Below are 10,554 nucleotides of genomic sequence, written 5' to 3'. Positions count from 1 at the left end.
GGCCAGCAAATCGTTCGAATATGTTTGGCCAGTACAGCCATGTGTGTGTCCCCTGTCTGCAGGCAGGGATTACTATTTATTTTTAACCATTTCATACCCACAGAAACATGGCAATAAGAAGCTGTTGTCATCAAGATTTTCTTCAGGTCCATGGTTCTCAATCGTCCTTATTTTCAACTCAAGATTTTACTTGAAGTGAAAAAAAAAATGAGTGATTAAGTAGAAAAACATTCATCTGAAAAAATAACCTGATGAAACTACACAACATTATCATCTCATTCATGTTAAATAAGTGACTAAGAAAAAATGAGTACCATTCTACCTTATTTAATTTATAAACTACATGGCAAGTGGTATCATGAGGAAGTTTCATCAACACTGCTAACCCAGTACTAGAAATGGTTCATTCATTTACTCCAGCCTTTTGCTTCAGCATTTCAATGAACTTCTCTCTGTCCTCCACCGACATCCCCTCTGCCGAACAATCACCAACTCCCCACTCTGCCCCTCGCAAGCAGTACTTGTTTTCAATTTCTAGTCGGTTCCTGAAATTTTCAAATAAGTAGTTAACATTACCAGTATTTCATATGATATCCATATGCATCATTACTACAAAAATGGACTCATCTTATTCAATAATAGGAAGTCGTCAACATAATTAGCTTCATAGTGTGAGAGTTGCAACTCGCTGCATCTAAAATTAGCTCTAGTACAAGCATGCAAAACTGAGTCCAAAGTGGATTCAATAGACAATTGAACATAAAATAGAGCATAAGTTGTATAGCTAAGAATTTACTTCGCCTTATTCAACTTGGATTTCTCTAGCAGTTTCTTGAGCAGGGGCGATTCTTTGAATCTTGCATCATTTTCTGCGTACTTCTTCTGGTTTTCCTCTGCAAAAGCAGGCTCAACCCAGTTTATTATATCAAGCAAGAACTGAATGCACAAGCGATTGGTGATTACACAAACTAGTTGGGTTATCAAACCATTGAAGCGATTAAGAAAGTCAAATTGAGGCAATTCAGGGCCAGGAACTGACTCGATTCCAGAGAATCCAGACAAAAATCCAGCTTTAGCTGAAACATTCAGAAACTCAAATGATAAGTTAGATTTACAGATCTCATAAATACATTAGCCTCCATAGACATTAAGTCCCTAGAGACTGGTGAAGCAATAATATAATGAAAATCACATCAAACATCCAAAACATGATGCAGCAACCATCCTTTTGATTGATATTGGCTTTGTGCCAGAGGAAAATGAAAATGAATTCCATTAATCTAAGTTTATTTGCTGCTTTTTCAGTAAATTAAATGTGGAATCGCTAAAATGCTTTTCTTTTTCTTCTCCATATTAAGCAATATCTGCTTTACATCTTCCATGCCAAAAAAATTAAAGGGGATATCCCTTTCTACTCGTATTACTTACATGATCAACATTTATACTCTTAAGTAATGCTACTGCTAAGCAAGGGAAACAAAATATTGAATAAATTAAGGTAAATTCAGAATTTTTCCATCTCGCATTGATTAATACAGAACTTGTAAAATGAAAAACAGTTTATTTGCTCGTCATCAACAGCAGAATATAAAGTCAAAACCTAACACTAATAGAATCCCTCTTCCATTATCCGAGGGAAAAAATATAATAAAAACAAGAATTCAAGAATACATATTATCCCTGGAAACACCAATAATAATAAATTATCCGATATATTACCTGGATTTGAATAGAGAAGAATGGCAGCTGAAGCAGCCAGAGGAATAATGGAGTTGCGTAGTACGTTAAATGGTGAGGAAGACGCAGACGAACAAGAAGAACTTGAACGACTCACAAATTTTTTATCGCACCCACATGGGATGTTGTTACGAAGATTATTGTGTTTTGCGCTGAGTGTGAAGTTGGTGAATGAGAGAGGCAAAAGTGTAGAGGAAACCATGGCTGGCCCTCTCTCTTTGTCGAGGGAGAGGGAGATAATGAGAGGGAAAAACAAACGGTTGATATTAATCAACCCGAATTCGATAGGATGCATTTGAGCCATCCTGCTATTTGGGCTCCACTTACATGTTGGAAATAACTATTGACTTTACATGTATAATTATTTAGATAAACTGCAAGTTATGTTACTCGATAAGTCCCATTGATGAGTGTCGATATGAATTTGATATCATAGAAGAATGATTGTGCTTTGATTGTAATTGCTGGTGAGTTTATATATACATGAGGTCTGACACATGATTATTGAATCTCCTTTTGGTGGGCAAGCTTTCTCTTTCAATAATGTTGTGTTGTCCCTCGACCTAGGAGAAAACTGTTATTAAGATTTTTGGGTTCTGCAAAAACTGTGCAGTTGATGAATGAGAGAGGCGAAAATGTGGAGCAAACCATGGTTGGCCCCTCTCTCTTTGCCGGGAAGAGAGAGAGATAACAAGGAGGGCAAAACAAGCGGTTGAAATTATTAATCAACCCAAGTTCAAGAACAACAAGGTGCTCAAGAATTTCTCTTCTCTCCATTGTCAGCTCGACAAGAATTTGCTTAATTTACTAACAACAGAACCATCGAATTTATTTCGTTTACATGCAGCTTACTACATATCAAACCATATTATTAAGTTGCCTTCAATTAACTAGAAGAACAACAAACTAAAGAGAAAACAGGCTGCTAGCCAAAGTATGATACAATGGAGCCATGAACCGTCAAATTCTGCTAATGTTCTTCTTCCAATCCTCTATGAGCTCCTTCAACATCCTCTCAGAACTGCCACCAACTCCAACAGCTTTCCTTGCCTCTTCTCCAATATTTCTAGCTTGCTGTCTCAGTTGGTTGTTCTCCATCAACTCTTTAATTTTCTCCCCAAAGTCTTGTCCTTTCACCACCTGCTCAGCACCCCAGCCCCAGCCCCAGCTCCTGACCCACATCCCCAAGCCACTTCTCTCAATTACCTCTGCATTGATCTTCTGATCCCCAGTCTGTGGCCATACTAGCATTGGTAATCCATGCCACACAGCCTCCATTAATGAGTTCCATCCACCATGAGTAACAATCCCACCAATTCCCTTGTGATTCAGTATCTCTTGTTGATTTACCCACTCCGTCGTCACCAACCCATGATTCTTAATCCTCTCCGTCAGCTCATGACCCAACAAGTTATCCAGACTTTCTTCATCCTCGTCTACTTTCTTAGCTTTCACCACCCAAAGAAATCTATTTCCACTCCTTACCAACCCATCTCCGAGCTCCTTTATTTGTTCACTTGACAAGGCGGACCTACTGCCAAAACAAACATATACCACTGATCCTTCTAGTTGCTCGTCAAGCCACTTCACAGCTCCACTGTACTCTGTTTTCTCAAATTGACATGGCAAAAGTGGTCCAATGCTATAGATGGGTTGAAGCCCATCTCCGGCCCTTTTGCCATTAACCTCATGTAGAATGTCTTCTAGGGCTTCAAATGAGTTAATTATAATCCCATTTGATTTTGCCAAGTTCTGACCGTTTTGTATGAACGTAGTGCTAAAGAGATGATTTAAATTTTTAAGAGCTGGGGGGATTGATGAAATGGGAATGGGAGAAAGCCCTGGAATTTCAATAAAGGAATCGAATTGAACGGAACCCGAACTGGATCTGGACGCAACATAAGTGGGAAAAGACTCGCAGAAATAATACATCCTGGCGGATGATGTGAAGAAGACGTAGTTAGGTATACCTAAGCTTGTGGTAACTGGAAGAACAGAGGAAGTCAAGGTAACATCCAAAACAAGAGCAGAGAGAGAAGGAGACATTGAAGAGAGGATAGGAGCGAGAAGGTGAGAAGAACTACGAATGGCTTCCCACTGGAGGTACAATGGGTCAACAGAAATGGCAGAAGTGGGATCAAAAGGAAGGAGATGAAACTGCTTTTCGGTGATCTGAGGATAAGTAGAGAAGAGTCTAGATATAACTTGAGACTCGGGAACGGAGGCAGTTGGGTTGATCGTAATTAGAGTGACACGGCAGTGACGTTGAACAAGTGTTGCAGCTAGTCGAAGAAAAGGCATTAAATGTCCCATACCAGAGCTTGGGAGAATAGCTACATGTGGATAAGAGTTGAGTTCATCGGAAGTTGACATCTCTTTCGATGCCTGAAAATGGCGACTGCACTTGTATGAGAGAAAATAGGGAAAGAGGGGCTCTCTGTCACTTGCACTTCTATCTGTAATTCCAAGTATGTATCTTCAACTGGTAGGAACGTTAGATTTTTTTGTGGGTGACTGGGTGTAGGCCTTCTTCTTTATCTCTGTCCCCACTTGCGCATTAACTTATTTTATTTACAGTGCAAACAATGTTTGAAACAACCGAAAACTAATGCAAAATTCTCAACAGAAGTCAAAGGCAGCTGAAGAGGCAAGGAAACATGCTAATCAAGTCGATATGTCGACACTGACAATGCAACTCTCCAATAAAACTAGGACCAGTAAATATTTAAACATAACAATAATACCCCAAATCACAAAAAAACTAGATGTAATTATAGTTTTAACAATTTCATATCAAGCCTTGACTCTGCAAACTTAAGTGGAACTCTGGGAACAATACCACAACATTGTTTGACCAGCCTTATCAGTGGCATCAACCTCTGCCCCTTTCCCCATTGAGAGTTCACACAACACTGAATACTCTAAGCGAGCTCCTCTATGCAATGGGGTTTCACCGACCTGAAAAAAAAAAGAGTTTTAGATAATCAATAAAAGAAAAAAGAACTAGAAAACATTTTAGCATGTCTAGGAAAATGAAAACAGATCATTCATATGAGAGAATGAACAAACTCGTATGAGAAGTTAAAAGCCGTGTCCTTTGAATTAATTTTTGCACTGTGCGAGATTAGAGGTTCAGCGATCTTCAACCAGCCCTTGCTGGCAGCATAATGAAGAGCACTTCGCGCACTATCATTCTTCACATTAACATCAGCTCCTGACCGTAAGTCAGAACTTTTCATATGATAAAATTAGTAATTCAACCAACGGCAGGGTCCAATTCACCCAATTGAGTAATTCAAGAATAAGCCATTCAAGCATGACAAGAGAATCACAAATTACCCATTAACACCACCACATTACAGGCAATTGGAAGATAACTATGAAGTTTCTAACCTTTTGCACGGTAAAATTTCTAGTATCTCCGTGTTACCAATGCTAGCAGCCGAATGAATGGGAGCCCACCCTTCTTCATCAACATTTGACAGTATTTTCATCATCTGATAAAAAAAAAACAACATAAAAAAATTCTAATTTTCCCGTGATTAGAGGAGAGGAAAAGGAAAGAAACGAATAACGGACCTCGGGGTGACTGGAGGAGACGGCGACGTGGAGGAGGGAGCGGCCATCTTCGTTTTTTAAAGACAGAGATTTGGAGAGGTGTTGCTGTGAAAGTGATTGAAATATTGATGAATCTCCAGTTTCTGCGGCTTTAAAGAGGTCTTTGTATTCTGCTTGCTTCGCATGAACAGAAACAGGGTGCCCCAGAGGGGTGACCTGAGAACACAAACAACATTAACTAGCCAACCCATCTTTCTGCTCCGCCAATTAATGAATCTGTGTTCTCAGTTGGCACTCCTCCGGGGTGCTGCACCATCTGTTGTCGTATTTGAATTGTATCAGCAGCATGAAACTCAACGATGTCACCATTTTTCTTATATGGCTTCCCTTATATAAGGATTTTGGATATCATTTCATGTCACTATGTTGTCATTCTATCAACACCACACAGAATGTCGTCATCTTTCATACATCTTCCCTTAAAACTCCTATTTCAATAATTTATGTTAAAAGTTTCTAACTTAGAAAAATATAGAAATTGAAATTCTCAGATCGCACTGAAAACCCTGAATGGTCCCCATCTGGAGTTGTGCAAACGAAAGTTAAACTTGCATATAGAGGTACAGAAAATTCAACGAATGCTGAGCGAATTTGTTGCGTCTCATTTTACTCAATCTGGTTGCAGATACAATTGTAGGTATTCGCTAAAACAGGGAAATAAATACAAGAATTTGTCAAATATCATAAATTGCAAATCTTCGCGGGATTATGTAGAAAGCAATGCCGTGCTTATTAACCTTTGAGAGTGTGTGAGATATGATATTATTAGGTATTATTTTATTTATAATTTAAAATTATTTAATTATTTAATAATAAATATTAAATATATTATTTCAGGGATAATTATTATTATGTAAAAGTAATGAAATATAATTGAATAATATTTGTAATTGTTAAGACTTATCTTTTTTGTAGTTATTGAATGAAACGACTTTATCCACATTCTAAATTATTTTGTGTGTTAATGATATATCTGATCACTATATGCTATTTATATAACTAGTCATCCACTTATGTCATAACTAAATTTGTTGGGTATGTGTTTTTTTTTTGGCCAAACGACTATTTTCCACCCAAGGTTTGATGTTTTCTCAAGTTTTCACCCTTTAAATATGGAAACACCAAACATCCACCCATAAGCGGTTAGATTTAACAAAACCCTAACGGTAATAAGGATAAAATCGTCATTTTCTCTATAATATTAAAAATAAACTAAAATAAAATCTATTTTGCCCCCCTAAACTTTAAAAACTACAATTTTCTCTCAGCCTAAGTTTTAAAAAATCACAGTTTCATCATAGGGTTTCGTTTCGAAATCTCCGGCTACATCTCCGGCTCCATTGCCGACGGCCTCTTCCTCCCGAAGCATCCTCTCCTTCCGGTGATCTCTTTCCTCCCATTTGGACTCCCGATCAGAGTCGGAGAAGCCGTGGAAGACGAAGAAGTCTTCCCAGTCGTCGGATGCGTAGTGCGTAGTGCAAGAGTTCTTCGTATGCGTCAATCGATCATCTTCTCCCAGTCGTCGGATGCGTCGATCGATCGTCTTCTCCCAGACGAAGAAATTTTCTCCCAGTCGTCGGATGCATCGATCAATCTTGTCTTCTCTAGTCGTCGGATGCGTAGTGCAAGAGTTGAGGGGGGTCGGAGGTGGAAGAGAAACTGTCGGGAGGGGAAGAAGACCGGTGATGGCGCCGGAGAAAGTGAAAGGGTTTGGAAATAAACCCTAGAGGGGGAAATGCGATTTTTTCAAACTTAGCTTAGGGAAAAAAATGTTAGTTTTTAAACTTTTAGGGGGGAAAATAAGATTAAATTTACTACCGTTAGAGTTTTGTTAAATCTAACCGGTCATGGATGGGTATTTGGTGTTTCCATAGTTAAAGGGTGGAAACTTGAAAAAACATCAAACCTTGGGTGGGAAATAGTCATTTGGCCTTTTTTTTTATTAGAAAGTCTGATCATAGAACAAATATCTTAGTTTAAAAGTTTAATTAGAGCTTTAAAAACTTTTCATTTTTCTGTTTTAATAATAACACGTGAATAATTAAGATCATTGTTTACAACATGTGACGGAAACGATGCTTCCACTTTATACTTAATACACTATACACGTTGAAATGATTTAGATTGCTTTCTTAGTTTACTTATGCAATGACTTGGGTACCTCGCTAGATGGTTGATACATTATACATTTCACCGACTTAACTTGAATAGTTATGAGTATTTTATAAATCATTGCATAAGTAAACTATTTGACTGAGTAGAGATATGAATCTATAAATTGTGGCCCTTTGCCACTGTACAATTAATTACACATGAACAATTAGGGGAAAGAGACTATAGTATAATTATATAGGTAGATACACAAGGATCCAATATAATAAAGCTAGATGTCCAATGAAATTCGTTGACCATGCTATCTTATGAAAATAGAAGTACTTGTTGTCTCATGAAAGTGGGAGAAAAAATAAGATGTACTCATGGAACTCTTAAAGACTAATCCTTCATGCTAATGTTTTGGTAGGACTCCTATCCGCATTTTGAGTCATATTGTGTATAATGGATATGTTTAGTCACTACATACAACTTGTATGACCAATCACTTACAGCTAAACACTTCTTTAATACTGTTCACAAATGTTTTTCCTAAGGGAAATTGTGAGTGCACAACATGTTAACCTGGTGGATATAAATCGGATCAAATTCGAATATCTATTGACTCGAGTTAGACTCGAATGAAAAATAGTTCAATTTGAATTCATAGTTCAAATCAATAATTAGAATTCATGATTTAAATTTTTGGCTCGGATTCGTGAGTTCAGTTTCTAATTTATTAATAAAACGATATCATTGTACTTAAATAATATACATAATCACTAATTTAAACTATAAATTCTATTTAAATTAAGTCATAAATTTGAATCATTAATTTAAACTATGAATTCGAGCTTATCCGAATCATAAATTCAAATTGAATTGAATCATAAATTTGAACTATCGATTCAAATTATGAATTCAAACCGAATTTAAAATTAGCTGAGCTGAATACTTCTAACTCAAGTTTGATTTATTTATAAAAATAACTCAAATTTAAATCAAATAAATTTAAACTAAACTGCCTTTCAAAACCCAATCAGCTCAAATAATATCCAACCCTATTATTGTCATGGGTATATGGATGACGCGGTTAAGAACAAAGGAAATTTATATTAAAAATTGATGATAATTAATTTTGAGGCCCATCGTAAGATGTTAAAGTTAGGTTCAATCATAAATGAATTCACATTCTCAAAGCAAAGCAAAGCTTGTTATCCACCGCTCGTTAGAGATATTAGAACCTGCAACACATGAACAAAGTAAAATATCAGATAAATGACAAGAAATGTGTGGCCGACGTGAGATCTACCTAGCCATTTATGGTTGACTTAAATAAAGAAAGCAACACGTTACCAACGCTGAACCGGAAGCTTCCCCACATTCATTGACCAACTATTGGTGGAAGACATCCATTTTTTATATCTCAATTATTGCTACATCCCTCTAGCTCTAAACAGATTCAATTCTGGGTATCTCTTCTACATTTTTTTTCTGAAAGAAGCATGGATCCACCATCTCACAAAAAGCACCACCAACCATCTTCTTCTGAGCTGCTCTCTAGCGCAAAATTGGTAGCTGAGGCGGCAAAAAGTTCGCTCAATCATGAATCTCACAAGATAGACAAGGGCAGAGTTGCTGGTGCTGCTGCCGATCTTCTTGATGCGGCGTCTCACTATGGCAAACTGGAAGAGAAGAGCTTTGGTAAGTATGTAGAAAAGGCTGAGGGTTATCTTCATCAGTACCACTCTTCCCATTCCACCACTACCACCACCACCACCGCTCCGAATCCCGCCCATCATACATCCTCTGCTACCCCACACTCATCGATTGCTTCTAGTGATGACGGTGGGGAATCCGGAAGTGGGTTCGGAGACTACTTCAAGATGGCTGAAGGTTTCTTGAAGAAGCATTAAAATTAATCAAGTAGCTAGGGGTGACTCGTTTGGCGATTTGTGAAATAGATTTGTGGCTTTTCTTAATTTCTTGTTTTTATGTCTTTATAAAATCTGTAGCATGCTGTTATTGAACAACTGGTTTCTGATTAGTAGAATTATTGAAGTAAAAGGTTGGATTGAAATTGGAAATAAAGTTGTTAGTTTATCATTCATGGATGTTGAAGTCTTGAATTCTGGGTGTTGGCTTGGTCTGAGTCAGCTCTTGGTTCTTATTTCAATTAGTTCAAAGAGGAAATTAATTCAATTTTATTTTCATGCGCCTAGCTGCCATGGCTCGCTGCCTAATTTATATAAAAAGAGTGCTTTGAATTTGCTGAATTTTAATTTGCACGGTATTTTTTTTCGTTGTTGGTGGATAGCTCGGGCAAAGTAGGGCTAACATCGGCTCAATTTTGATGAAAGAGAATGTTGGAAATGGATAGAGAGGACATTGAAAACTGAAATTCAGGAAAGGAGATGAAACGACAGTTTTTAAAAGTTATGGATCCGGCTGAATTTGAAAAAATATAAAAACCTTAAATTTGAGTAAAAAATGTTTTTTTTAAATTAAAAAACTTTAGATAAAAATAAAATATTTAGTTTTTAAAATCTATAAAAGAAATAATAATAAATTATATATATTTTTAATATTATTATTAAAATGATAATTTTATTATTATTTAAAAAAATAAATTTAATAATAACTAATATTTAAATTTTAAAAAATTTGAAGGTAATACTTTGAATTTCATTATAACTCAGTGTGAATACGTGTTTTGGCCTTTTATATTTTTTGTAATTAATGTGTTGGTGGTCCGTCAATTTAATATTTTGTGGCATAGTTTATTTATTGTCCCGTTTTGAGTCTTCATGAATTAATTAAAGTGTTTTTTTTTTATAATTATTTTCTTGAAATAGATCCAGAAATATTATATATATAAATAAAATGTATAAATATATTTGTAAACATTGTAGCATATAATTGAAAAATTTTAGAAATGAAAAAAAAATAATTACATCATACAATTATAAATTATCCTATAAATAAATTTATACAATCTATTTATTAGCCTGATTTTATACAAATAAATATCCTTCTCTCTTGGTCTCTGCCTTTTCTCCTCATTTTCTTTCTTGCAATTGGTATCTTTCACTGTCAACCAACACAGCA

General features: G+C 36.3%; 4 protein-coding genes across 5 annotated transcripts; 1 reads left to right on the top strand and 3 right to left on the bottom strand.

The window, feature by feature from the left end:
• Positions 1-252: 252 nt before the first annotated feature.
• Positions 253-2,056, bottom strand: LOC123217199. The gene is made up of 4 exons (XM_044638023.1): positions 1,720-2,056; positions 987-1,076; positions 797-893; positions 253-545 (listed from the first exon to the last, which is right to left on the bottom strand). Exons 1-4 carry the CDS (start codon positions 2,039-2,041, stop codon positions 404-406), a joined length of 651 nt encoding a protein of 216 aa, XP_044493958.1. The 5' UTR covers positions 2,042-2,056; the 3' UTR covers positions 253-403.
• A 480-nt stretch (positions 2,057-2,536) lies between these two features.
• LOC123217198 (UDP-glycosyltransferase 13-like) lies at positions 2,537-5,662 on the bottom strand. 2 transcript variants are annotated; one of them, XM_044638021.1, is made up of 3 exons: positions 5,317-5,662; positions 5,131-5,234; positions 2,537-4,695 (listed from the first exon to the last, which is right to left on the bottom strand). In XM_044638021.1, the coding sequence occupies exon 3, from the start codon at positions 4,108-4,110 to the stop codon at positions 2,698-2,700; it is 1,413 nt and encodes a 470-aa protein (XP_044493956.1). In that variant the 5' UTR covers positions 4,111-4,695; positions 5,131-5,234; positions 5,317-5,662; the 3' UTR covers positions 2,537-2,697. The 2 variants fall into 2 exon arrangements, with proteins under 2 accessions (XP_044493956.1, XP_044493957.1); XM_044638022.1 differs by having other exon boundaries at positions 2,537-5,234.
• On the bottom strand, positions 4,552-7,537 carry LOC123216364 (26S proteasome non-ATPase regulatory subunit 10-like). The gene is made up of 5 exons (XM_044636789.1): positions 7,517-7,537; positions 5,317-5,511; positions 5,168-5,234; positions 4,803-4,951; positions 4,552-4,695 (listed from the first exon to the last, which is right to left on the bottom strand). Exons 1-5 carry the CDS (start codon positions 7,535-7,537, stop codon positions 4,552-4,554), a joined length of 576 nt encoding a protein of 191 aa, XP_044492724.1.
• Positions 7,538-8,821: 1,284 nt separating this feature from the next.
• LOC123215527 (nodulin-related protein 1) lies at positions 8,822-9,560 on the top strand. The gene has a single exon (XM_044635668.1). It carries the CDS (start codon positions 8,952-8,954, stop codon positions 9,360-9,362), a length of 411 nt encoding a protein of 136 aa, XP_044491603.1. The 5' UTR covers positions 8,822-8,951; the 3' UTR covers positions 9,363-9,560.
• Positions 9,561-10,554: the final 994 nt, after the last annotated feature.

The sequence above is a fragment of the Mangifera indica genome, chromosome 5, assembly GCF_011075055.1.
Source record: "Mangifera indica cultivar Alphonso chromosome 5, CATAS_Mindica_2.1, whole genome shotgun sequence".
NCBI lineage: Eukaryota > Viridiplantae > Streptophyta > Magnoliopsida > Sapindales > Anacardiaceae > Mangifera > Mangifera indica.
The sequence above is the reverse complement of the archived record's forward strand: the minus strand, read 5'-3'. Positions and strand labels throughout refer to the sequence as shown.

What these genes read in the sequence shown, in the direction of transcription:
- LOC123217198 (XM_044638022.1), bottom strand. Translation starts at nt 4,110, where the DNA reads ATGTCAACTTCCGATGAACTCAACTCTTATCCACATGTAGCTATTCTC.
- LOC123217199 (XM_044638023.1), bottom strand. Translation starts at nt 2,041, where the DNA reads ATGGCTCAAATGCATCCTATCGAATTCGGGTTGATTAATATCAACCGT. An exon ending in TCTTCTCTATTCAAATCCAG is followed by an intron (nt 1,077 to 1,719) that starts GTAATATATCGG and finishes TGAATGTTTCAG; the next exon opens with CTAAAGCTGGATTTTTGTCT. An exon ending in CTTTCTTAATCGCTTCAATG is followed by an intron (nt 894 to 986) that starts GTTTGATAACCC and finishes CTGCTTTTGCAG; the next exon opens with AGGAAAACCAGAAGAAGTAC.
- LOC123215527 (XM_044635668.1), top strand. Translation starts at nt 8,952, where the DNA reads ATGGATCCACCATCTCACAAAAAGCACCACCAACCATCTTCTTCTGAG.
- LOC123216364 (XM_044636789.1), bottom strand. Translation starts at nt 7,537, where the DNA reads ATGTATCAACCATCTAGCGAG. An exon ending in TCATTCGGCTGCTAGCATTG is followed by an intron (nt 4,952 to 5,167) that starts GTAACACGGAGA and finishes ACTTACGGTCAG; the next exon opens with GAGCTGATGTTAATGTGAAG. An exon ending in TTAACTTCTCATACGAGTTT is followed by an intron (nt 4,696 to 4,802) that starts GTTCATTCTCTC and finishes TTTTTTTTTCAG; the next exon opens with GTCGGTGAAACCCCATTGCA.